Source organism: Salmo salar, chromosome 14 (genome assembly GCF_965601325.2).
Source record: "Salmo salar chromosome 14, fSalSal1, whole genome shotgun sequence".
NCBI lineage: Eukaryota > Metazoa > Chordata > Actinopteri > Salmoniformes > Salmonidae > Salmo > Salmo salar.
This window is the reverse complement of record NC_138304.1, coordinates 46,683,820-46,711,189: the sequence shown is the minus strand read 5'-3', so window position 1 is coordinate 46,711,189 and position 27,370 is coordinate 46,683,820. Positions and strand designations below refer to the sequence as shown.

General features: G+C 45.0%; 1 protein-coding gene across 2 annotated transcripts in view; it reads right to left on the bottom strand.

Annotated features, from left to right (window-relative positions):
• Window positions 1-27,370, bottom strand: part of LOC106569607 (epidermal growth factor receptor substrate 15-like 1) — a 79,627-nt gene that overhangs the window by 35,618 nt on the left and 16,639 nt on the right. For both annotated transcript variants that reach the window (XM_014141137.3, XM_014141138.3), the window contains exons 10-15: window positions 14,761-14,924; window positions 13,840-13,999; window positions 6,848-6,933; window positions 6,180-6,252; window positions 5,003-5,164; window positions 2,873-3,070 (exon numbers count right to left, since the gene is read on the bottom strand). In XM_014141137.3, coding sequence (XP_013996612.3) covers window positions 2,873-3,070; window positions 5,003-5,164; window positions 6,180-6,252; window positions 6,848-6,933; window positions 13,840-13,999; window positions 14,761-14,924 — 843 coding nt within the window. The remainder of the gene's footprint in view (window positions 1-2,872; window positions 3,071-5,002; window positions 5,165-6,179; window positions 6,253-6,847; window positions 6,934-13,839; window positions 14,000-14,760; window positions 14,925-27,370) is intronic.

Sequence of the window (27,370 nt, the reverse complement as noted above, 5' to 3'; positions counted from 1 at the left end):
GTATTTCTCCTGTCTTATCCGGTGTCCTGTGTGAATTTAAGTATGCCGTCTCTAATTCTCTCTTTCTTTTTCTCTCTCGGAGAACCTGAGCCCTAGGACCTGGCATGATGACTTCTTGTTGTCCCCAGTCCACCTGGCCGTGCTGCTGCTCCAGTTTCAACTGTTCTGCCTGCGGCTATGGAACCCTGACCCTGCTGGTCATCTATGAACATTTGAATATCTTGGCCATGTTCTGTTATAATCTCCACCCGGCACAGCCAGAAGAAGACTGGCCACCCCTCATAGCCTGGTTCCTCTATAGGTTTCTTCCTAGGTTCTGGCCTTTCTAGGGAGTTTTTCCTAGCCACCGTGCTTCTACACCTGCATTGCTTGCTGTTTGGGGTTTTAGGCTGGGTTTCTGTACAGCACTTTAAGATATCAGCTGATGTAAGAAGGGCTATATAAATAAATTTGATTGATTGATAAAGTGTCCAAATAACTTCTTAAAATTAAGCACATTAATCCGCTTTACAACCGGTGTAGAGCCTAACTGGCATACATTACCAGAGTGTGAGTTTCAAGATTAGGGAACATCATTTACACCATAAAATTGCACCTTTATAATAAAGCAATACATGCTTAAATCGCATTTTGCGGTCACTTGAGGAAGGTGTTTTTCCGCTAATTGATTGCATTTTGGAACATTTTAGTCATTTAGCAGATCCTCTTGTCCAGAGCAACTTACAGGAGCAATTAGGGTTAAGTGCCTTGCTCAAGGGCACAATCGGCAGATTTCCCCCTAGTTGGCTCTGGGATTCGAACCAGCAACCTTTCGGTTACTGGCCCAACGCTCTTAACCACTAGACCACCTGCCACCCCTTAAATAAATATAATGTGAAGAAATAGCCAAATAGTTTGTCAACATTTTAAGCTAAATGTTCTAAATCGGTTGTGTCAGCCTCATTGTGTAGAAAAGTTTTTGTTGATGCTAGCGGTTGTATTAATTTGGGATCTATCGCATCCCACAACTGCTTGAAATATTTATTTCTCGCACAAAAGGACAAGTTGACCAATAGAAAATGTCAACTTTTGTATTATGGGGGATAGTAGATTAACATAGGCTGGTGGATTTGCTGTACTCATCTTGTTGGCTGACAAAAAGTAAAATGTTGACACTTCAATATGTGCCTCAGAATTCAATAAGAGGAACGCGTGCAGTTACGTCCCCGATGTGTCGGTCTTCACTTGTAGCCTACTTCAGAGCTGAGATGCCTGTGAGAAGAACCCCGATCACATGACGGGCATTGGCTAATAAGAATTGAGATATCTGAGGAAGCCATACGAGTGTGAGGTGCTTCGTAGCACGGCGATTGGCAAGCCGGGAGAAGGGAATAATAATTATGAATATTCAGCCCAAGAGCACAACAACCACTGGCCGCATAAGGCATGAATTTTTTCAGGGGACATTACGGCCACACAAGAGAGATGCCACCGGGAAATTCGAGGCATTATCAAGTGCTTGTGAATGAGAGCTTTTTTCAAGTCATCATTTTGAGTTTTTTCAAGTCATCATTAGTCTCATCATGCAGCCTTATTAAACATCAAAACATATAGCCCAACGTTTGTATCACAACTAAAATAGCATAAACAGCTAAACTAAGCATATAGGAGGACCTGTTTCTTTGTTAACCGCTCAAAACAGAATAGCCACGTGTTCACTCCCTCGGAATCATTTGGAGAAAATATCCTTTCTATTTTATTCAGCTATGTTCAATTGTATTCTTCATACTATAAAATAATGCCATGGAATTCTAAGCAAATCTTGTCTGCTAAAAGCACTAGTGTAGCCCACAGCCATATGGCATAGCCAGATCAGGGACAACTCAGAACATGTTCTTCTGAAATAGACTACATTTTCTTCATATCATGTTTCTTTGGATATGTCTAAAATAAATAATGGATTAAAAAAAAAAATTTCATGTAGATGTTTGAAAGGTCTGCATCAGTGGCTTGTAGGCTATGTGTGGAAGGCAGGAGATGCTAAACGTGTTTCTGTTAATGGTCAATTACCATTAGACCGACAGTTATTTGCTTAACAATTACCGGCTGCCAAAATATAATGGCCGCCACAACCCTACATTTAAAACTTTATTAATAAAAGCCTGCAGGGACAATGGGTTGTCAGTCTACGAAAATAACACTGTCTGTTCTTGTGAAAGTCCCATCCAGAAACAACCCCTAGCCCGTACCCTCTAGTCCAGGGTTTCTTAAACTATGGGCGGGGACCCAAAGTGGGCCCTGGGAATGTGAGAGGTGGGTACCGAGTCATGAGAATACATCTAGAAATCACACACAATTTCTTCTAAATTGGGGTCGTTGTAGGACGATTTGGGTCACGGGAGGACAGTCAATTTCTCATTTGGTTCTTGAGCTGCAAAAGTTTAAGAACCCCACGCTAGATCTGAAAGCATTGGACAGGTAGAAGCAAAATGGGAACAGTCCCGTGTGGCTCAGTTGGTGTTTGCAATGCCAGGGTTGCGGGTTCGATTCCCACGGGGGACCAGTACGAAAAAAATAGTTTTTCCCCCCTTTTTTTTCTCGTACTGGTCCCCCGTGGGAATCGAACCCACAACCCTGGCATTGCAAACACCATGCTCTACCAACTGAGCCACACGGGACATTTTAGTCATTTAGCAGACGCTCTTATCTAGAGTGACTTACAGTAGTGAATGCATACTAAAATGTAAATGTAAATTTAGCCATTAAAAAGGGAACATTTCTATTTTCCGGACGGACATTAAAAAGTTCCATTCTACTCCAAACGTGACACCATCTTCACTTAATACAACATTTGTCTATGATAATGAGCTACAGCATCTCTCTATCCACGTACCTGGTTGATCTCATCCTGGGTGGCCTTGAGTGACTTGATGATGGAGTCTAGCTGCATGCGTCCGGCCAGTAGGTTCTGCTCTAGCTGCTTCTCCTCCAACTGCAGTTTGTTCAGGTCAGACTTGGTACGGCTCAGCTCATCCTCCTGACTCTGCAGGTCAGACTCCTGACTGTGGATCTGGGTCTGTAAGGATGAGATCTGGATGGAGGGACAGAGAGAGAGAGAGAGAGAGAGGGACAGAGAGAGAGAGGGACAGAGAGAGAGAGGGACAGAGAGAGACAGAGAGGGACAGAGAGAGAGAGAGACAGAGAGAGACAGAGAGAGAGACAGAGAGAGGGACACAGAGAGAGACAGACAGGGACACAGAGAGAGACAGACAGGGACACAGACAGGGACACAGAGAGAGAGACAGGGACACAGAGAGAGACAGACAGGGACACAGACAGGGACACAGAGAGAGAGACAGGGACACAGAGAGAGAGACAGGGACACAGAGAGAGAGACAGGGACACAGAGAGAGAGACAGGGACACAGAGAGAGAGACAGGGACAGAGAGAGAGAGAGAGAGAGAGAGAGAGAGAGAGAGAGAGAGAGGGACAGAGAGAGAGAGGGACAGAGAGAGACAGGGACACGGAGAGAGAGACAGGGACACGGAGAGAGAGACAGGGACACGGAGAGAGAGACAGGGACACGGAGAGACAGACAGGGACACGGAGAGACAGACAGGGACACGGAGAGAGAGACAGGGACAGAGAGAGAGAGACAGGGACAGAGAGAGAGAGCGAGACAGGGACAGAGAGAGAGAGAGACAGGGACAGAGAGAGAGAGAGACAGAGGGACAGAGAGAGAGACAGAGGGACAGAGAGAGAGACAGAGGGACAGAGAGAGAGACAGAGGGACAGAGAGAGAGACAGAGGGACAGAGAGAGAGACAGAGGGACAGAGAGAGAGACAGAGAGACAGAGAGAGAGACAGAGAGAGAGACAGAGAGAGAGACAGAGAGAGAGAGAGAGAGAGAGAGAGACAACAGAAAATGAGAGGAAATAGAGAGAAAGAATAAAATAGAGACACAGAAAGTGTCAAAATAACTACTCACAAAACAGCTCAGAGGGTGTCAAAATAACTGCTCATAAGACAGCTCAGAGGGTGTCAAAATAACTACTCACAAAACAGCTCAGAGGGTGTCAAAATAACTACTCACAAGACAGCTCAGAGGGTGTCAAAATAACTGCTCACAAAACAGCTCAGAGGGTGTCAAAATAACTGCTCACAAGACAGCTCAGAGGGTGTCAAAATGACAGCTCAGAGGGTGTCAAAATAACTGCTCACAAAACAGCTCAGAGGGTGTCAAAATAACTACTCACAAGACAGCTCAGAGGGTGTCAAAATAACTGCTCACAAAACAGCTCAGAGGGTGTCAAAATAACTGCTCACAAGACAGCTCAGAGGGTGTCAAAATAACTGCTCACAAGACAGCTCAGAGGGTGTCAAAATAACTGCTCACAAGACAGCTCAGAGGGTGTCAAAATAACTGCTCACAAGACAGCTCAGAGGGTGTCAAAATAACTACTCACAAGACAGCTCAGAGGGTGTCAAAATAACTGCTCACAAAACAGCTCAGAGGGTGTCAAAATAACTGCTCACAAGACAGCTCAGAGGGTGTCAAAATAACTGCTCATAAGACAGCTCAGAAAGAGTCTGGGAAAGAGGGGTACCTAGTCAGTTGTACAACAACGCTTTCAATTGAAATGTGTCTTCCGCATTTAACCCAACCCCTCTGAATCAGAGAGGTGCGGAGGGCTGCCTTAATCAACATCCACGTCTTCGGTGCCCAGAGAACTGTGGGTTAACTGCCTTGCTCAGGGGCAGAACAACATATTTTTACCTGTCAGCTCGGGGATTCGATCCAGCAACCTTTCGGTTACTGGCCCAACGCTCTAACCACTAGACTACCTGCCGCAGGCTACCTGCAATCCAAGCTAGAGGAATCCTATGTAAATAAGATACGATAAGCGCTAGTGACGGCCTGTAACTGGGGACAAGCGTTTTGGACATTCAGATAAGCCTCTATAACTGGGGACAGAGATTTTCCTGTCGAGACCACGATCGTATAGGTGTGTTGCTGACTGACCAGCGTGGACTGATCCTGACACTTCAGATGGACGTCTTTTAGCATTCCCTCCAGCTTGTTCCTCTGCTGGTCCATCTCCTCCAGCTGCTGCTGAGCATCCTGCTTCTGGGCCTCCAGGTCCTGCAGACCACCACTCTCCTGGTCCAGGTCCCCCTGCATATCCTGTTAAAATACATACAGTAATCAGACCAGACCACCACTCTCCTGGTCCAGGTCCTCCTGCATCTCCTGTTAAAATACATATAGTAATCAGACCAGACCACCGCTCTCCTGGTCCAGGTCCTCCTGCATCTCCTGTTAAAATACATACAGTAATCAGACCAGACCACCGCTCTCCTGGTCCAGGTCCTCCTGCATCTCCTGTTAAAATACATATAGTAATCAGACCAGACCACCGCTCTCCTGGTCCAGGTCCTCCTGCATCTCCTGTTAAAATACATATAGTAATCAGACCAGACCACCGCTCTCCTGGTCCAGGTCCTCCTGCATCTCCTGTTAAAATACATACAGTAATCAGACCAGACCACCGCTCTCCTGGTCCAGGTCCTCCTGCATCTCCTGTTAAAATACATACAGTAATCAGACCAGACCACCGCTCTCCTGGTCCAGGTCCTCCTGCATCTCCTGTTAAAATACATACAGTAATCAGACCAGACCACCGCTCTCCTGGTCCAGGTCCTCCTGCATCTCCTGTTAAAATACATACAGTAATCAGACCAGACCACCGCTCTCCTGGTCCAGGTCCTCCTGCATCTCCTGTTAAAATACATACAGTAATCAGACCAGACCACCGCTCTCCTGGTCCAGGTCCTCCTGCATCTCCTGTTAAAATACATATAGTAATCAGACCAGACCACCGCTCTCCTGGTCCAGGTCCTCCTGCATCTCCTGAGGTAATGGTGGAAGGGAAGGAGACCTCAGCTATAGAGATATAGGCACTTTCTCAATTTGTCTTTTCTTGATTCCTTGCATCCTCTCTCCTCACCTCCATCCCAAAATAATTGGAAGTTCAGGTTTGAGGTGGGGTGGAGTCAGATATTTTCCGCCAATCTGTTTTGAGTAGTTGTGATTGAACAAGCTGTGTAGTCCATGAGACACTTCAGAATGAGAGTTCCCTTCCCCTGGATTAGACCCATTAAGAATCCATAAAATGGGTCCCTTACTCCGTGTGTCTCACCTGAATTTCCTTGTTCTTCTGTCTGATGGCTTCCTCTTTGTCCCTGATGTCCTGCTCCAGAGTGTACTTCTCTCTGCAACAACATTCACACACACACACACGTCAAATTGTACGTTATTTCCTCCCCCAAGTGCTTGGAGATTAGTTGACAGTGCAGTCTCTGGGGGATCTGCAAGGTATGGATCGAGAAACACTGCCCTAGCCAATGCTAGACACGGCAACAATGCCTTTGTGTCACCAGGTTACCTGAGTGTATCCCACTGTAAAAGATAAGAGTGCTGAGGAGGCAGTATGAAGAGGACACGGTTTACAGAACACACATCAGGGAAACCCACAAGGCACGACATAGAGGATCAGTAGGAAACCAGAGAGAGTGTCTGTCCCAAAACATAGCTTCCTATCCTCATCTCCTTGGCTGTGCTTCATAGTCATTGGGCAAGGGCTCTGTACACAAAGTACATTTCTGTGAACAACAGACAATAAAAGTAGATTTAATCCAACGAAGAAGATCTCCCCCTGGCTGTTAAAAGAAATGACAAACAAAGATGTCCTCCCGCCGAGCAAAGGGGTTAGGGTTAGTGATCTAGGCTCAGTGTTCTGGGCTCAGTGTTCTGGGCTCAGTGTTCTGGGCTCAGTGTTCTGGGCTTATAGTTCGGGGAGGGGCTCACCTCTGCAGCTGGGCGATTTCCTGACTGATGTCATCCAGCTCTTTGATGCCTGTCAGGTCAGCTGACTCTGTAGAACTGCTGCTGTCCTGGGGATGGGGGCAGAGGATGAGGAAGAGAGGGGAGGGATGAACAGGGTGACAGAAGAGACATAAGAGAAGGAAATGCAAAAAAAGGGGTAGAGAGTGGGGTGTGGAGAAACAGAGGAGAGAAGAAGAGTGGGTCAGAGAGATACTGCTCTGAGGGAGAGAGAGGAGCTCCCTACTGCTGCATCACCACAACGTTAACACAGGAAGGAGCTCTGTCGCACGCTGGGTATGTAGTACATAGTCAACGGTAGGCTTCGAGGGGACCCCTACGGTAGGTACACCTATAGCTCATCTCTTGGCAGTAGTACTGTAGACTACTTTATCACCGACCTCAACCCAGAGTCTCTCAGAGCGTTCACAGTCAGCCCACTGACACCCCTATCAGATCACAGCAAAATCACAGTCTACTTGAACGGAGCAAGACTCAACCGTGAGGCATCGAAGCCGAACAAACTGCACACTATTAAGGAATGTTATAGATAGACGGAGGGTATTGTAGAAACCGACCAAACCAACAACAAATCTAATCCCTGCTAGACAACTTCCTGGACAAAATTTTTTCCTGCAATAGTGAAAGTGTAAACTTAGCAGTAGAAGCCTGAATAATATATTTTACATATCAGCTAACATATCAAATTTAAATTCAGGCAGAAAACCTAAGACAACTAACATCAATGAGAAATGGTTTGATGTTGAATGTAAAAACCTAAGAATTTTTTGGGAGAAACCTATCCAACCAAAAACATAGAGAACCAGAAAACCTGAGCCTATGGCTTCACTATGGTGAATCACTCAAATAATACAGAAAAAGAAGGAACAGCATGACAGAAAACAGCTCAATGTGATTTAAGAATGCATAGATTCAAATCACTTCTGGGAAAATTGGAACGCACTAAACAAACAACACAAAGAGCTAGCTATCCAAAATGGAGATGTACGGATAAAACCACTTCTCCAACCTTTTGGACATATAACAAAGAACCAAAAGCTAAAACATATACATGATCATTTACTGAACTTAGAATCAGCTACTAAAGACCAGAACCCACTGGATTCTCCAATTACATTGGATGAACTACAGGATCAAACCCTACAACCTAAAAAGGGCCTGTGGTGTTGATGGTATCATCAATGAAATTATCAAATATACAGACCACAAATTCAAATAGGCTATTCTTAAACTCTTCAACAACATTGACTGATCTGATCCCCCCAATCCACAAAAGCGGAGCCAAATTTGACCGCAATAATTATAGTGGAATTGGCGTCAGCCATAATCTCTGAAAAATCCAACATTTACTCAGTGAAAACAACTTCCTGAGCAAATTACATATTGGCTTCTTACCAACATACCGTATGACAAACCACGTATTCATCCTACACACCCTAACTGACAAACAAAACAAAAGTAAAGTCTTCTCACGCTTTGTTGATTTCAAAATTTGGCATGAGGGTCTGCTATACAAATTGATGGAAAGCGGTGTTGGGGGAGAAAGCATATGACATTATTAAATCAATGTACACAAACAACAAGTGTGCAGTTAAAATTGGCAATAAAACACAGATGTATTTTCACAGGGCCGTGGGGTGAGACAGGGATGCAGCTTGAGCCCCACCCTCTTCAACATATATATAAATGAATTGGCGAGGGCACTACAACAGTCTGTAGCACCCGGCCTCACCCTACTAGAATCTGAAGTCAAATGTCTACTGTTTGCTGATGATCTCGTGCTTCTGTCACCAACCAAGGAAGGCCTACAGCAGCACCTAGATCTTCTGCACAGATTCTGTCAGACCTGGGCCCTGACAGTAAATCTCAGTAAGACCAACATAATGGTATTCCAAAATAGGTCCAGCAGCCAAGACAACAAATACTATCTAGATACTGTTGCCCTAGAGCACACAAAGAATTATTCCTACCTAGGCCTAAACATCAACACCAAAGGTAACTTCCACAAAGCTGTGAACGATCTAAGAGACAAGGCAAGAAGGGCCTTCTACGCCATCAAAATGAACATAAAACATCACAATTAGGATCTGGCTAAAATACTTCAATCAGTTATCGAACCTATGGTTGTGAGGTCTGGGGTCCACTCACCAACCAAGAAGTCACAAAATGGGACAAACACCCAATTGAGATTCTGCATGCAGAATTCTGCAAAAATATACTTTGTGTACAATGCAAAATCCCGAACAATGCAGAGCAGAATTAGGACTATAGCCACTAGTTATCAACATCCAGAAAAGAGCCGCTAAATTCTACAACCACCTAAAAAGGAAGAGATGCCCACACATTCCACCACAAAGCCATGACCTACAGAGAGATCAACCTAGAGAAGAGTCCCCTCAGCCAGCTGGTTCTGGGGCTCTCTGTTCACAAATACAAACAGACCCCACAGAGCCCCAGGACAGAAACACATTTAGACCCAACCAAATTATGAGAAAGTGAAAAGATAACCATTTGACACACTGGAAAGAATCAACCAAAAAACAGAGCAAATTGGAATGCTATCTGGCCCTAAACAGAGAGTAGACAGTGGCAGAATACCTGACCACTGTGACTGACCCCAAATTAACAAAATCCTTGACCATGTACAGACTCAGTGAGCATAGCCTTGCTACTGAGAGAGGCCACCATAGGCAGACCTGGCTCTCAAGAGAAGACAGGCTATGTGCACACTGCTCACAAAATGAGGTGGAAACTGAGCTACACTTCCTAACCACCCGCCAAATGTATGACCACATTAGAGAGACATGTTTTTCACAGATCATACAGACCCACAAAGAATTTGAAAACAAATCAAACATTGATAAATTCCCATATCTGTTAGGCTACATACCGCAGTGTGAAATCACAGTTGCATGATTTGTGGGCCATTGCCATGAGAAAAGGTCAAAAACGTGGAGCACAAACATTGCAAATACAACCTATATTTATCTGTGTATTTATTTCCAACTACTTGCACAATGTTACAACACTGTACATAGCCAATAATATAACATTTGAAACGTCTATAAACTTTTGTGAGTTTAATATTCACTAATGTTTCCCTTGCTGGTCTATTCCATTTGCTTTGGCAATGTAAACATGTTTCCCACGCCAATAAATCCCTTTGAATTGAGAGAGAGAGAAAGAGAAAGATTCCACAGTGAACTGAATCAGCCAGAGGTCATTATGAGGTGTAGACAGACAGTGGTGTTATCACTAGACCACCACAAGGTGGCAGTGTTCACCTTGAAAACAGTAACATTCTGAGGTGAGGCTGGAAATATTAGAATGCATTCATCCCTTCCTTGGCATTGGTAATACATAAACAATAGGTTATGACACACCACAGGAAATACATCTGTACAAATATTGTGCTTTACACTGTGAAACAAAGGACAGTGAAACAACACCAGACAGTAACACGACACAAGACCAGACAGTAACACGACACAGTAACACAACACAGTAACACAAGACCAGACAGTAACATGACAAGACCAGACAGTAACACGACACAGTAACACAACACGACACAGTAACACAAGACCAGACAGTAACATGACAAGACCAGACAGTAACACAACACAGTAACACGACAACACCAGACAGTAACACAACAAGACCAGACAGTAACACAACACAGTAACACAACACCAGACAGTAACACAACACAACACCAGACAGTAACACGACACAACACCAGACAGTAACACGACACAGTAACACAACACCAGACAGTAACACAACACAACACCAGACAGTAACACGACACAGTAACACAACACCAGACAGTAACACAACACCAGACAGTAACACAACACAACACCAGACAGTAACACAACACCAGACAGTAACACGACACAGTAACACAACACAACACCAGACAGTAACACAACACAGTAACACAACACCAGACAGTAACACAACACAACACCAGACAGTAACACGACACAGTAACACAACACAACACCAGACAGTAACACAACACAACACCAGACAGTAACACGACACAGTAACACAACACAACACCAGACAGTAACACAACACAACACCAGACAGTAACACGACAGAGTAACACGACACAGTAACAACACAACACCAGACAGTAACACGACACAGTAACACAACACAACACCAGACAGTAACACAACACAACACCAGACAGTAACACGACACAGTAACACAACACAACACCAGACAGTAACACAACACAACACCAGACAGTAACACGACAGAGTAACACGACACAGTAACAACACAACACCAGACAGTAACACGACACAGTAACACAACACCAAACAGTAACACAAGACCAGACAAATAAACAGTAGCGTATGTGATCATTCAAAAACGTTTGTGCAAAAAGGGTCAATGCAGATAGCTAAATAGTTAACCAAATAGCTACCCAAACTGGCTTGGGGATAAAAGCAGTTCAGGATCCTGTTGGTTCCAGAGTTGGTGCATCCGTGCCGCTTGCCATGCAGTAGCAGAGAGAACAGTCTATGACTAGGGTGTCTGGAGTCTGACAATTTTTAGGGCCTTCCTCTGACACCGCCTGGTATAGAGGTCCTGGATGGCAGGGAGTTTGGCCCCAGTGATGTACTGGGTAGTGGGTTGAAAGCAACACCCATTGTAGCGCCTTGAGGTCAGATGCCTTGCAATTGCCATACCAAGCGGTGATGCAGCCAGTCGAGATGCTCTCAATGGTGCAGCTGTAGAACTTGAGGATCTGAGGGTCCATGCCAAATCCTTTCAGCCTCCTGAGGGGGAAGAGGCATTGTTGTGCCTTCTTCACAACTGCGTTGGTGTGTTTGGACCATGTTAATTCCTTAGTGATGTGGACACCGAGGAACTTGAAGCTCTCAAACAGCTCCTCTACAGCCCTGTTGATGTGAATGGGGGCGTGCTCGGCCATCCATTTCCTGTAGTCCACGATCAGCTCCTTTGTCTTGCTGACATTTACATTTAAGTCATTTAGCAGACACTCTTATCCAGAGCGACTTAGAAATTTGTGCATTCACCTTATGATATCCAGTGGAACAACCACTTTACAATAGTGCATCTATATCTTTTGGGGGGGGGGGGGTTAGAAGGATTACTTTATCCTATCCTAGGTATTCCTTAAAGAGGTGGGGTTTCAGGTGTCTCCGGAAGGTGGTGATTGACTCCGCTGTCCTGGCGTCGTGAGGGAGCTTGTTCCACCATTGGGGTGCCAGAGCAGCGAACAGTTTTGACTGGGCTGAGCGGGAGCTGTGCTTCCTCAGAGGTAGGGGGGCCAGCAGGGCAGAGGTGGATGAGCGCAGTGCCCTCGTTTGGGTGTAGGGACTGATCAGAGCCTGAAGGTACGGAGGTGCCGTTCCCCTCACAGCTCCGTAGGCAAGCACCATGGTCTTGTAGCGGATGCGAGCTTCAACTGGAAGCCAGTGGAGAGAGCGGAGGAACGGGGTGACGTGAGAGAACTTGGGAAGGTTGAACACCAGACGGGCTGCGGCGTTCTGGGTGAGTTGTAGGGGTTTAATGGCACAGGCAGGGAGCCCAGCCAACAGCGAGTTGCAGTAATCCAGACGGGAGATGACAAGTGCCTGGATTAGGACCTGCGCCGCTTCCTGTGTGAGGCAGGGTCATACTCTGCGAATGTTGTAGAGGGACATTGAGGGAGAGGTTGTTGTTCTGGCACCATACTGCCAGGTCGCTGACCTCCTCCCTATAGGGTGTTTCACCGTTGGTGATCAGGCCTACCACCGTCGTGTCTTCAGCAAACTTATTGACGGTGTTGGAGTCGTGCGCGGCCACACAGTCGTGGGTGAACAGGAAGCAACCCTGATGGGCCCCCGTGTTAAGGGTCAGCGTGGCAGATGTGTTGTTGCCTACCCTTACCACCTAGGGGTGGCCCATCAGGAAGTCCAGGAGCCAGTTGCAGAGGGAGGTGTTTAGTCCCAGGGTCCTTAGCTTAGTGATACGCTATGAGGGCACTATGGTGGTGAACACTGAGCTGTAGTCAATGAACAGCATTCTCACATAGGTGTTCCTCTTGTCCAGGTGGGAGCAGGCAGTTTGGAGTGCAATAGAGATTGTGTCATCTACCTTGGCATTCCTGGGCACAGGGACTATGGTGGTCTCAGATAGCAGTTCACATTCATCTCAGATCAGAACATGACAGACAGTTGGAGGAGGCAGCAGGTCTATGAACATGACAGACAGTTGGAGGAGGCAGCAGGTCTATGAACATGACAGACAGTTGGAGGAGGAGGCAGCAGGTCTATGAACATGACAGACAGTTGGAGGAGGAGGCAGCAGGTCTATGAACATGACAGACAGTTGGAGGAGGAGGCAGCAGGTCTATGAACATGACAGACAGTTGGAGGAGGAGGCAGCAGGTCTATGAACATGACAGACAGTTGGAGGAGGAGGCAGCAGGTCTATGAACATGACAGACAGTTGGAGGAGGAGGCAGCAGGTCTATGAACATGACAGACAGTTGGAGGAGGAGGCAGCAGGTCTATGAACATGACAGACAGTTGGAGGAGGAGGCAGCAGGTCTATGAACATGACAGACAGTTGGAGGAGGAGGCAGCAGGTCTATGAACATGACAGACAGTTGGAGGAGGAGGCAGCAGGTCTATGAACATGACAGACAGTTGGAGGAGGAGGCAGCAGGTCTATGAACATGACAGACAGAGCTGCCTAAAGCACACATTGGGAAGTAAATTGCTTTGAGAGAGTTTGAAATGCAGTACAGTAAAGCTACAGATAGGAGGCACTGGGGAGATGGGAGAGGGTGCAGAGAGAGGGAAGACAAGAAAGTGGAGAGGAGAGCGGTAAAGGGTTGGTGAGAGGGGTAGGGGGGGTATCACTTCGGGGGAGAGGGTACGAGGAGGGGGAGAAGGTGAGGAACTAGGGGTGAGGGAGTGACTTACAGGAACAGAGGTGGTGGTCCTCTCAGAGGGGGGTATCATTTCAGTTGTGAGGGTCTGGGGAGGGTCCAATCCCTTGGTGACTTTCTGCTGGATCAGCCACATGGCCAAAGAGAACTGCTCTCTAGACAGCTTTCCTGTCTGCTTGGTGTCAGCCAGACCCCTAGGAACAAGATACATTACATTTAGGGTTTGCTAAATCACTGTCACTTATTTACATTTTGCTGCTTTTCCCAAAATTCTGGTTGTAGGATTGCAGGTTTTGTGCTTATTCTCTCTTGATTACAGCAATGTCCCAACCGGGATTTCCAGAAAAACAGGGAATTTGGAGAAAGTTAAAAGAGAATTTTGCTACCCTCATTACATTGTAGTCAAGTTAACAGGTACTGTATATTGTAATCCAGAGTCATTTACCATAATACATTCACATTCAGTAGGAAAGAAAACGACATATCACGATCACTGAAAGTAACATTTGGTTAATGTCTACTGTACTGGTCCAACAAGACAATGCCCAATATGTCAATGTATGATTGGCCAATGATAATAGTTTTTCTTGTTTTTGCCAAATCATTTTATGATGAGAGATACATCTGTTATTATATACCGAGTGTACAAAACATTAAGAGCACCTTCTTAACATTGAGTTGCACACTCTGAATGGCACACATACACAATCCTTGTCTCAATTGCCTCAAGGCTTAAAAATCCTTCTTTAACACGTCTCCTCCCCTTCATCTCCACTGACTGAAGTGGATTTAACAAGCGACATCAATAAGGGATCATAGCTTTCCCCTGGATACACCTGGTCAGTTTATGTCATGGAAAGAGCATGTGTTCCTAATGTTTTGTCCACTCAGTGTGTTTGTAAGGTGTTAGATGAACAATATGTAAGTCTAAGGTGCAGGCCGTTCTGTCTCTCACCAGATCTGTGCCAGCATGGTCTTAGAAAGGCTGGATAGCATGAAGATCTCCATGACTTCCCCTCCGGTGACAAGACCGTCCATGTCTGTGTCTGTCTTCAGGAAGATGTCATTATAACGTCCTCTGTCTGCCACCGGGACCACCCAGTTCACTACTGCAGGTGACTAACACACAGGAGAGAGGACAGGACTATCAACCCAGTGCACTACTGCAGGTGACTAGCACACAGGAGAGAGGACAGGAGAGAGGACAGAAAAAAAAACAGGACCGGAGGATAGGACCGGAGAAAAGGACCGGAGAATAGGACCAGAGAATAGCAGATACAATCGTCGAACAGAATCCTAATCCTAACTATGTATGCATATCTTTCCTTTTCAGAAATCAACCATTCTTGTCAACCAATGGGCATTAAACACTCTTTGATGGTATGCATAAATACACAAATTAAGGAGTGTAGCTTTAAAGCCAGGACACTACGTCCTATGGTTGTTCGCATGCCTTCTTAAAAATGTCATGTTTTTGTGTCTGAGGTTATGATGACACATTGTGGGTGTGGCATCATTTCCCTTTCAATGAAACCTGTTCCTCTAAATCAGACAAATTCCTTACAACAAACAGATGACTAAGAAAGGAACCACTCAGGGATAGAAAACAATTCAGAGAATGTGGCCAAACAAGTCTACTTTTATGACAGATGAACCATTCCAGCAGGTGAAGAGTTAGGGTTTATGACAGATGAACCAGTGGGTAAAGAGTTAGGGTTTAAGACAGATGAACCATTCCAGTGGGTGAAGAGTTAGGGTTTATGACAGATGAACCATTCCAGTGGGTGAAGAGTTAGGGTTTATGACAGATGAACCATTCCAGTGGGTGAAGAGTTAGGGTTTATGACAGATGAACCATTCCAGTGGGTGAAGAGTTAGGGTTTATGACAGATGAACCATTCCAGTGGGTGAAGAGTTAGGGTTTATGACAGATGAACCATTCCAGTGGGTGAAGATTTAGGGTTTATGACAGATGAACCATTCCAGTGGGTGAAGAGTTAGGGTTAATGACAGATGAACCATTCCAGTGGGTGAAGAGTTAGGGTTTATGACAGATGAACCATCCCAGTGGGTGAAGAGTTAGGGTTCATGACATATGAACCAGTGGGTGAAGAGTTAGGGTTTATGACAGATGAACCATTCCAGTGGCTGAAGAGTTAGGGTTTATGACAGATGAACCATCCCAGTGGGTAAAAAGTTAGGGTTTATGACAGATGAACCAGTGGGTGAAGAGTTAGGGTTTATGACAGATGAACCAGTGGGTGAAGAGTTAGGGTTTATGACAGATGAACCATCCCAGTGGGTAAAGAGTTAGGGTTTATGACAGATGAACCATCCCAGTGGGTGAAGAGTTAGGGTTTATGACAGATGAACCAGTGGGTGAAGAGTTAGGGTTTATGACAGATGAACCATTCCAGTGGGTGAAGGGTTAGGGTTTACGACAGATGAACCAGTGGGTGAAGTGTTAGGGTTCATGACAGATGAACCATTCCAGTGGGTAAAGAGTTAGGGTTCATGACAGATGACCCAGTGGGTGAAGAGTTAGGGTTTATGACAGATGAACCATTCCAGTGGGTGAAGAGTTAGGGTTTATGACAGATGAACCAGTGGGAGAAGCGTTAGGGTTTAAGACAGATGAACCATTCCAGTGGGTAAAGAGTTAGGGTTTATGACAGATGAACCATTCCAGTGGGTAAAGAGTTAGGGTTTATGACAGATGAACCATTCCAGTGGGTGAAGAGTTAGGGTTTATGACAGATGAACCATTCCAGTGGGTGAAGAGTTAGGGTTTATGACAGATGAACAATTCCAGTGGGTGAAGAGTTAGGGTTTATGACAGATGAACCATTCCAGTGGGTGAAGATTTAGGGTTTATGACAGATGAACCATTCCAGTGGGTGAAGAGTTAGGGTTTATGACAGATGAACCAGTGTGTGAAGAGTTAGGGTTTATGACAGATGAACCAGTGGGTGAAGAGTTAGGGTTTATGACAGATGAACCATTCCAGTGGGTGAAGGGTTAGGGTTTACGACAGATGAACCAGTGGGTGAAGTGTTAGGGTTCATGACAGATGAACCATTCCAGTGGGTAAAGAGTTAGGGTTCATGACAGATGACCCAGTGGGTGAAGAGTTAGGGTTTATGACAGATGAACCATTCCAGTGGGTGAAGAGTTAGGGTTTATGACAGATGAACCAGTGGGAGAAGCGTTAGGGTTTAAGACAGAAGAACCATTCCAGTGGGTAAAGAGTTAGGGTTTATGACAGATGAACCATTCCAGTGGGTAAAGAGTTAGGGTTTATGAATAATGAACCATTCCAGTGGGTGAAGAGTTAGGGTTTATGACAGATGAACCATTCCAGTGGGTAAAGAGTTAGGGTTCATGACAGATGAACCAGTGGGTGAAGAGTTAGGGTTTATGACAGATGAACCATTCCAGTGGCTGAAGAGTTAGGGTTTATGACAGATGAAGCATCCCAGTGGGTAAAGAGTTAGGGTTTATGACAGATGAACCAGTGGGTAAAGAGTTAGGGTTTATGACAGACGAACCAGTGGGTAAAGAGTTAGGGTTTATGACAGACGAACCATTCCAGTGGGTAAAGAGTTAGGGTTTATGACAGATGAACCATTCCAGTGGGTAAAGAGTTAGGGTTCATGAAAGATGAACCAGTGGGTGAAGAGTTAGGGTTTATGACAGATGACCCATTCCAGTGGGTGAAGAGTTAGGGTTTATGACAGATGAACCATTCCAGTGGGTGAAGAGTTAGGGTTTATGACAGATGAACCATTCCAGTGGGTGAAGAGTTAGGGTTTATGACAGATGAACCATCCCAGTGGGTGAAGAGTTAGGGTTTATGACAGATGAACCATTCCAGTGGGTGAAGAGTTAGGGTTTATGACAGATGAACCATCCCAGTGGGTGAAGAGTTAGGGTTTATGACAGATGAACCATTCCAGTGGGTAAAGAGTTAGGGTTCATGACATATGAACCAGTGGGTGAAGAGTTAGGGTTTATGACAGATGAACCATTCCAGTGGCTGAAGAGTTAGGGTTTATGACAGATGAACCATTCCAGTGGGTGAAGAGTTAGGGTTTATGACAGATGAACCATTCCAGTGGGTGAAGAGTTAGGGTTTATGACAGATGAACCAGTGTGTGAAGAGTTAGGGTTTATGACAGATGAACCAGTGTGTGAAGAGTTAGGGTTTATGACAGATGAACCAGTGGGTGAAGAGTTAGGGTTTATGACAGATGAACCATTCCAGTGGGTGAAGGGTTAGGGTTTACGACAGATGAACCAGTGGGTGAAGTGTTAGGGTTCATGACAGATGAACCATTCCAGTGGGTAAAGAGTTAGGGTTCATGACAGATGACCCAGTGGGTGAAGAGTTAGGGTTTATGACAGATGAACCATTCCAGTGGGTGAAGAGTTAGGGTTTATGACAGATAAACCAGTGGGAGAAGCGTTAGGGTTTAAGACAGAAGAACCATTCCAGTGGGTGAAGAGTTAGGGTTTATGACAGATGAACCATTCCAGTGGGTGAAGAGTTAGGGTTTATGACAGATGAACCAGTGGGAGAAGCGTTAGGGTTTAAGACAGAAGAACCATTCCAGTGGGTGAAGAGTTAGGGTTTATGACAGATGAACCATTCCAGTGGGTGAATAGTTAGGGTTTATGACAGATGAACCATTCCAGTGGGTGAAGAGTTAGGGTTTATGACAGATGAACCATTCCAGTGGGTAAAGAGTTAGGGTTCATGACATATGAACCAGTGGGTGAAGAGTTAGGGTTTATGAATGATGAACCATCCCAGTGGGTAAAGAGTTAGGGTTTATGACAGATGAACCAGTGGGTAAAGAGTTAGGGTTTATGACAGACGAACCATTCCAGTGGGTGAAGAGTTAGGGTTTATGACAGACGAACCAGTGGGTAAAGAGTTAGGGTTTATGACAGACGAACCATTCCAGTGGGTAAAGAGTTAGGGTTTATGACAGATGAACCATTCCAGTGGGTAAAGAGTTAGGGTTCATGAAAGATGAACCAGTGGGTGAAGAGTTAGGGTTTATGACAGATGACCCATTCCAGTGGGTGAAGAGTTAGGGTTTATGACAGATGAACCATTCCAGTGGGTGAAGAGTTAGGGTTTATGACAGATGAACCATTCCAGTGGGTGAAGAGTTAGGGTTTATGACAGATGAACCATTCCAGTGGGTGAAGAGTTAGGGTTTATGACAGATGAACAATTCCAGTGGGTGAAGAGTTAGGGTTTATGACAGATGAACCATTCCAGTGGGTAAAGAGTTAGGGTTCATGACATATGAACCAGTGGGTGAAGAGTTAGGGTTTATGACAGATGAACCATTCCAGTGGCTGAAGAGTTAGGGTTTATGACAGATGAACCATTCCAGTGGGTGAAGAGTTAGGGTTTATGACAGATGAACCATTCCAGTGGGTGAAGAGTTAGGGTTTATGACAGATGAACCATTCCAGTGGGTGAAGAGTTAGGGTTAATGACAGATGAACCATTCCAGTGGGTGAAGAGTTAGGGTTTATGACAGATGAACCATCCCAGTGGGTGAAGAGTTAGGGTTTATGACAGATGAACCATTCCAGTGGGTAAAGAGTTAGGGTTCATGACATATGAACCAGTGGGTGAAGAGATAGGGTTTATGACAGATGAACCATTCCAGTGGCTGAAGAGTTAGGGTTTATGACAGATGAACCATCCCAGTGGGTGAAGAGTTAGGGTTTATGATAGATGAACCAGTGGGTGAAGAGTTAGGGTTTATGACAGATGAACCATCCCAGTGGGTGAAGAGTTAGGGTTTATGACAGATGAACCAGTGGGAGAAGCGTTAGGGTTTAAGACAGATGAACCATTCCAGTGGGTAAAGAGTTAGGGTTTATGACAGATGAACCATTCCAGTGGGTAAAGAGTTAGGGTTTATGACAGACGAACCATTCCAGTGGGTAAAGAGTTAGGGTTCATGACAGATGAACCATTCCAGTGGGTAAAGAGTTAGGGTTCATGACAGATGAACCAGTGGGTGAAGAGTTAGGGTTTATGACAGATGACCCATTCCAGTGGGTGAAGAGTTAGGGTTTATGACAGATGAACCATTCCAGTGGGTGAAGAGTTAGGGTTTATGACAGATGAACCATCCCAGTGGGTAAAGAGTTAGGGTTTATGACAGATGAACCATCCCAGTGGGTGAAGAGTTAGGGTTTATGACAGATGAACCAGTGGGTGAAGAGTTAGGGTTTATGACAGATGAACCATTCCAGTGGGTGAAGAGTTAGGGTTTATGACAGATGAACCATTCCAGTGGGTGAAGGGTTAGGGTTTATGACCGATGAACCAGTGGGTGAAGTGTTAGGGTTCATGACAGATGAACCATTCCAGTGGGTAAAGAGTTAGGGTTCATGACAGATGACCCAGTGGGTGAAGAGTTAGGGTTTATGACAGATGAACCATTCCAGTGGGTGAAGAGTTAGGGTTTATGACAGATGAACCAGTGGGAGAAGCGTTAGGGTTTAAGACAGATGAACCATTCCAGTGGGTAAAGAGTTAGGGTTTATGACAGATGAACCATTCCAGTGGGTGAAGAGTTAGGGTTTATGACAGATGAACCATTCCAGTGGCTGAAGAGTTAGGGTTTATGACAGATGAACCATTCCAGTGGGTGAAGAGTTAGGGTTTATGACAGATGAACCATTCCAGTGGGTGAAGAGTTAGGGTTTATGACAGATGAACCATCCCAGTGGGTGAAGAGTTAGGGTTTATGACAGATGAACCATCCCAGTGGGTGAAGAGTTAGGGTTTATGACAGATGAACCATTCCAGTGGGTAAAGAGTTAGGGTTCATGACATATGAACCAGTGGGTGAAGAGTTAGGGTTTATGACAGATGATCCATTCCAGTGGCTGAAGAGTTAGGGTTTATGACAGATGAACCATCCCAGTGGGTAAAGAGTTAGGGTTTATGACAGATGAACCATCCCAGTGGGTGAAGAGTTAGGGTTTATGACAGATGAACCATTCCAGTGGGTGAAGAGTTAGGGTTTATGACAGATGAACCATTCCAGTGGGTAAAGAGTTAGGGTTTATGACAGATGAACCATTCCAGTGGGTGAAGAGTTAGGGTTTATGACAGATGAACCATTCCAGTGGGTAAAGAGTTAGGGTTCATGACATATGAACCAGTGGGTGAAGAGTTAGGGTTTATGACAGATGAACCATTCCAGTGGCTGAAGAGTTAGGGTTTATGACAGATGAACCATCCCAGTGGGTAAAGAGTTAGGGTTTATGACAGATGAACCATCCCAGTGGGTGAAGAGTTAGGGTTTATGACAGATGAACCAGTGTGTGAAGAGTTAGGGTTTATGACAGATGAACCAGTGGGTGAAGAGTTAGGGTTTATGACAGATGAACCATTCCAGTGGGTGAAGGGTTAGGGTTTACGACAGATGAACCAGTGGGTGAAGTGTTAGGGTTCATGACAGATGAACCATTCCAGTGGGTAAAGAGTTAGGGTTCATGACAGATGACCCAGTGGGTGAAGAGTTAGGGTTTATGACAGATGAACCATTCCAGTGGGTGAAGAGTTAGGGTTTATGACAGATGAACCAGTGGGAGAAGCGTTAGGGTTTAAGACAGAAGAACCATTCCAGTGGGTAAAGAGTTAGGGTTTATGACAGATGAACCATTCCAGTGGGTAAAGAGTTAGGGTTTATGAATAATGAACCATTCCAGTGGGTGAAGAGTTAGGGTTTATGACAGATGAACCATTCCAGTGGGTAAAGAGTTAGGGTTCATGACATATGAACCAGTGGGTGAAGAGTTAGGGTTTATGACAGATGAACCATTCCAGTGGCTGAAGAGTTAGGGTTTATGACAGATGAACCATTCCAGTGGCTAAAGAGTTAGGGTTTATGACAGATGAACCAGTGGGTAAAGAGTTAGGGTTTATGACAGACGAACCAGTGGGTAAAGAGTTAGGGTTTATGACAGACGAACCATTCCAGTGGGTAAAGAGTTAGGGTTTATGACAGATGAACCATTCCAGTGGGTAAAGAGTTAGGGTTCATGAAAGATGAACCAGTGGGTGAAGAGTTAGGGTTTATGACAGATGAACCATTCCAGTGGGTAAAGAGTTAGGGTTTATGACAGATGAACCATTCCAGTGGGTGAAGAGTTAGGGTTTATGACAGATGAACCATTCCAGTGGGTGAAGAGTTAGGGTTTATGACAGATGAACCATTCCAGTGGGTGAAGAGTTAGGGTTTATGACAGATGAACCATTCCAGTGGGTGAAGAGTTAGGGTTTATGACAGATGAACCATTCCAGTGGGTGAAGAGTTAGGGTTTATGACAGATGAACCATTCCAGTGGGTGAAGATTTAGGGTTTATGACAGATGAACCATTCCAGTGGGTGAAGAGTTAGGGTTTATGACAGATGAACCATTCCAGTGGGTGAAGAGTTAGGGTTTATGACAGATGAACCATTCCAGTGGGTGAAGAGTTAGGGTTTATGACAGATGAACCATTCCAGTGGGTGAAGATTTAGGGTTTATGACAGATGAACCATTCCAGTGGGTGAAGAGTTAGGGTTTATGACAGATGAACCATCCCAGTGGGTGAAGAGTTAGGGTTCATGACATATGAACCAGTGGGTGAAGAGTTAGGGTTTATGACAGATGAACCATTCCAGTGGCTGAAGAGTTAGGGTTTATGACAGATGAACCATCCCAGTGGGTAAAGAGTTAGGGTTTATGACAGATGAACCATTCCAGTGGGTAAAGAGTTAGGGTTTATGACAGATGAACCATTCCAGTGGGTGAAGAGTTAGGGTTTATGACAGATGAACCATTCCAGTGGCTGAAGAGTTAGGGTTTATGACAGATGAACCATTCCAGTGGGTGAAGAGTTAGGGTTTATGACAGATGAACCATTCCAGTGGGTGAAGAGTTAGGGTTTATGACAGATGAACCATCCCAGTGGGTGAAGAGTTAGGGTTTATGACAGATGAACCATCCCAGTGGGTGAAGAGTTAGGGTTTATGACAGATGAACCATTCCAGTGGGTAAAGAGTTAGGGTTCATGACATATGAACCAGTGGGTGAAGAGTTAGGGTTTATGACAGATGAACCATTCCAGTGGCTGAAGAGTTAGGGTTTATGACAGATGAACCATCCCAGTGGGTAAAGAGTTAGGGTTTATGACAGATGAACCATCCCAGTGGGTGAAGAGTTAGGGTTTATGACAGAGGAACCATTCCAGTGGGTGAAGAGTTAGGGTTTATGACAGATGAACCATTCCAGTGGGTGAAGAGTTACGTTTTATGACAGATGAACCATTCCAGTGGGTGAAGAGTTACGGTTTATGACAGATGAACCATTCCAGTGGGTGAAGAGTTAGGGTTTATGACAGATGAACCATTCCAGTGGGTAAAGAGTTAGGGTTTATGACAGATGAACCATTCCAGTGGGTGAAGAGTTAGGGTTTATGATAGATGAACCAGTGGGTGAAGAGTTAGGGTTTATGACAGATGAACCAGTGGGTGAAGAGTTAGGGTTTATGACAGATGAACCATCCCAGTGGGTAAAGAGTTAGGGTTTATGACAGATGAACCAACCCAGTGGGTGAAGAGTTAGGGTTTATGACAGATGAACCAGTAGGTGAAGAGTTAGGGTTTATGACAGATGAACCATTCCAGTGGGTGAAGGGTTAGGGTTTATGACAGATGAACCAGTGGGTGAAGTGTTAGGGTTCATGACAGATGAACCATTCCAGTGGGTAAAGAGTTAGGGTTCATGACAGATGACCCAGTGGGTGAAGGGTTAGGGTATATGACAGATTAACCATTCCAGTGGCTGAAGAGTTAGGGTTTATGACAGATGAACCATTCCAGTGGGTGAAGAGTTAGGGTTTATGACAGATGAACCATTCCAGTGGCTGAAGAGTTAGGGTTTATGACAGATGAACCATCCCAGTGGGTAAAGAGTTAGGGTTTATGACAGATGAACCAGTGGGTGAAGCGTTAGGGTTTATGACAGATGAACCAGTGGGTGAAGAGTTAGGGTTTATGACAGATGAACCAGTGGGTGAAGAGTTAGGGTTTATGACAGATGAACCATTCCAGTGGGTGAAGGGTTAGGGTTTATGACAGATGAACCAGTGGGTGAAGAGTTAGGGTTTATGACAGATGAACCAGTGGGTAAAGAGTTAGGGTTTATGACAGACGAACCAGTGGGTAAAGAGTTAGGGTTTATGACAGACGAACCAGTGGGTAAAGAGTTAGGGTTTATGACAGACGAACCATTCCAGTGGGTAAAGAGTTAGGGTTTATGACAGATGAACCATTCCAGTGGGTAAAGAGTTAGGGTTCATGACAGATGAACCAGTGGGTGAAGAGTTAGGGTTTATTACAGATGAACCATTCCAGTGGGTGAAGAGTTAGGGTTTATGACAGATGAACCATTCCAGTGGGTGAAGAGTTAGGGTTTATGACAGATGAACCATTCCAGTGGGTGAAGAGTTAGGGTTTATGACAGATGAACCATCCCAGTGGGTAAAGAGTTAGGGTTCATGACATATGAACCAGTGGGTGAAGAGTTAGGGTTTATGACAGATGAACCATTCCAGTGGCTGAAGAGTTAGGGTTTATGACAGATGAACCATTCCAGTGGCTGAAGCGTTAGGGTTTATGACAGATGAACCATCCCAGTGGGTAAAGAGTTAGGGTTTATGACAGATGAACCATCCCAGTGGGTGAAGAGTTAGGGTTCATGACAGATGACCCAGTGGGTGAAGAGTTAGGGTTTATGACAGATGAACCATTCCAGTGGGTGAAGAGTTAGGGTTTATGACAGATGAACCAGTGGGAGAAGCGTTAGGGTTTAAGACAGATGAACCATTCCAGTGGGTAAAGAGTTAGGGTTTATGACAGATGAACCATTCCAGTGGGTAAAGAGTTAGGGTTTATGACAGATGAACCATTCCAGTGGGTGAAGAGTTAGGGTTTATGACAGATGAACCAGTGGGTGAAGAGTTAGGGTTTATGACAGATGAACCATTCCAGTGGGTAAAGAGTTAGGGTTCATGACAGATGAACCAGTGGGTGAAGAGTTAGGGTTTATGACAGATGACCCATTCCAGTGGGTGAAGAGTTAGGGTTTATGACAGATGAACCATCCCAGTGGGTGAAGAGTTAGGGTTTATGACAGATGAACCATTCCAGCGGGTGAAGAGTTAGGGTTTATGACAGACGAACCAGTGGGTAAAGAGTTAGGGTTTATGACAGACGAACCATTCCAGTGGGTAAAGAGTTAGGGTTTATGACAGATGAACCATTCCAGTGGGTAAAGAGTTAGGGTTCATGACAGATGAACCAGTGGGTGAAGAGTTAGGGTTTATGACAGATGACCCATTCCAGTGGGTGAAGAGTTAGGGTTTATGACAGATGAACCATTCCAGTGGGTGAAGAGTTAGGGTTTATGACAGATGAACCAGTGGGTGAAGAGTTAGGGTTTATGACAGATGAACCAGTGGGTGAAGAGTTAGGGTTTATGACAGATGAACCAGTGGGTGAAGAGTTAGGGTTTATGACAGATGAACCATTCCAGTGGGTAAAGAGTTAGGGTTCATGACAGATGAACCAGTGGGTGAAGATTTAGGGTTTATGACAGATGACCCATTCCAGTGGGTGAAGAGTTAGGGTTTATGACAGATGAACCATTCCAGTGGGTGAAGAGTTAGGGTTTATGACAGATGAACCATTCCAGCGGGTGAAGAGTTAGGGTTTATGACAGACGAACCAGTGGGTAAAGAGTTAGGGTTTATGACAGACGAACCATTCCAGTGGGTAAAGAGTTAGGGTTTATGACAGATGAACCATTCCAGTGGGTAAAGAGTTAGGGTTTATGACAGATGAACCATTCCAGTGGGTGAAGAGTTAGGGTTTATGACAGATGAACCATTCCAGTGGGTGAAGAGTTAGGGTTTATGACAGATGAACCATCCCAGTGGGTGAAGAGTTAGGGTTCATGACATATGAACCAGTGGGTGAAGAGTTAGGGTTTATGACAGATGAACCATTCCAGTGGGTAAAGAGTTAGGGTTTATGACAGATGAACCATCCCAGTGGGTGAAGAGTTAGGGTTTATGACAGATGAACCAGTGGGAGAAGCGTTAGGGTTTAAGACAGAAGAACCATTCCAGTGGGTAAAGAGTTAGGGTTCATGACATATGAACCAGTGGGTGAAGAGTTAGGGTTTATGACAGATGAACCATTCCAGTGGCTGAAGAGTTAGGGTTTATGACAGATGAACCATCCCAGTGGGTAAAGAGTTAGGGTTTATGACAGATGAACCATCCCAGTGGGTGAAGAGTTAGGGTTTATGACAGATGAACCAGTGGGTGAAGAGTTAGGGTTTATGACAGATGAACCATTCCAGTGGGTGAAGAGTTAGGGTTTATGACAGATGAACCATTCCAGTGGGTAGAGTTAGGGTTTATGACAGATGAACCATCCCAGTGGGTAAAGAGTTAGGGTTTATGACAGATGAACCATCCCAGTGGGTGAAGAGTTAGGGTTTATGACAGACGAACCAGTGGGTAAAGAGTTAGGGTTTATGACAGACGAACCAGTGGGTAAAGAGTTAGGGTTTATGACAGATGAACCATTCCAGTGGCTGAAGAGTTAGGGTTTATGACAGATGAACCATCCCAGTGGGTAAAGAGTTAGGGTTTATGACAGATGAACCATCCCAGTGGGTGAAGAGTTAGGGTTTATGACAGATGAACCAGTGTGTGAAGAGTTAGGGTTTATGACAGATGAACCAGTGGGTGAAGAGTTAGGGTTTATGACAGATGAACCATTCCAGTGGGTGAAGGGTTAGGGTTTACGACAGATGAACCAGTGGGTGAAGTGTTAGGGTTCATGACAGATGAACCATTCCAGTGGGTAAAGAGTTAGGGTTCATGACAGATGACCCAGTGGGTGAAGAGTTAGGGTTTATGACAGATGAACCATTCCAGTGGGTGAAGAGTTAGGGTTTATGACAGATGAACCAGTGGGAGAAGCGTTAGGGTTTAAGACAGAAGAACCATTCCAGTGGGTAAAGAGTTAGGGTTTATGACAGATGAACCATTCCAGTGGGTAAAGAGTTAGGGTTTATGAATAATGAACCATTCCAGTGGGTGAAGAGTTAGGGTTTATGACAGATGAACCATTCCAGTGGGTAAAGAGTTAGGGTTCATGACATATGAACCAGTGGGTGAAGAGTTAGGGTTTATGACAGATGAACCATTCCAGTGGCTGAAGAGTTAGGGTTTATGACAGATGAAGCATCCCAGTGGGTAAAGAGTTAGGGTTTATGACAGATGAACCAGTGGGTAAAGAGTTAGGGTTTATGACAGACGAACCAGTGGGTAAAGAGTTAGGGTTTATGACAGACGAACCATTCCAGTGGGTAAAGAGTTAGGGTTTATGACAGATGAACCATTCCAGTGGGTAAAGAGTTAGGGTTCATGAAAGATGAACCAGTGGGTGAAGAGTTAGGGT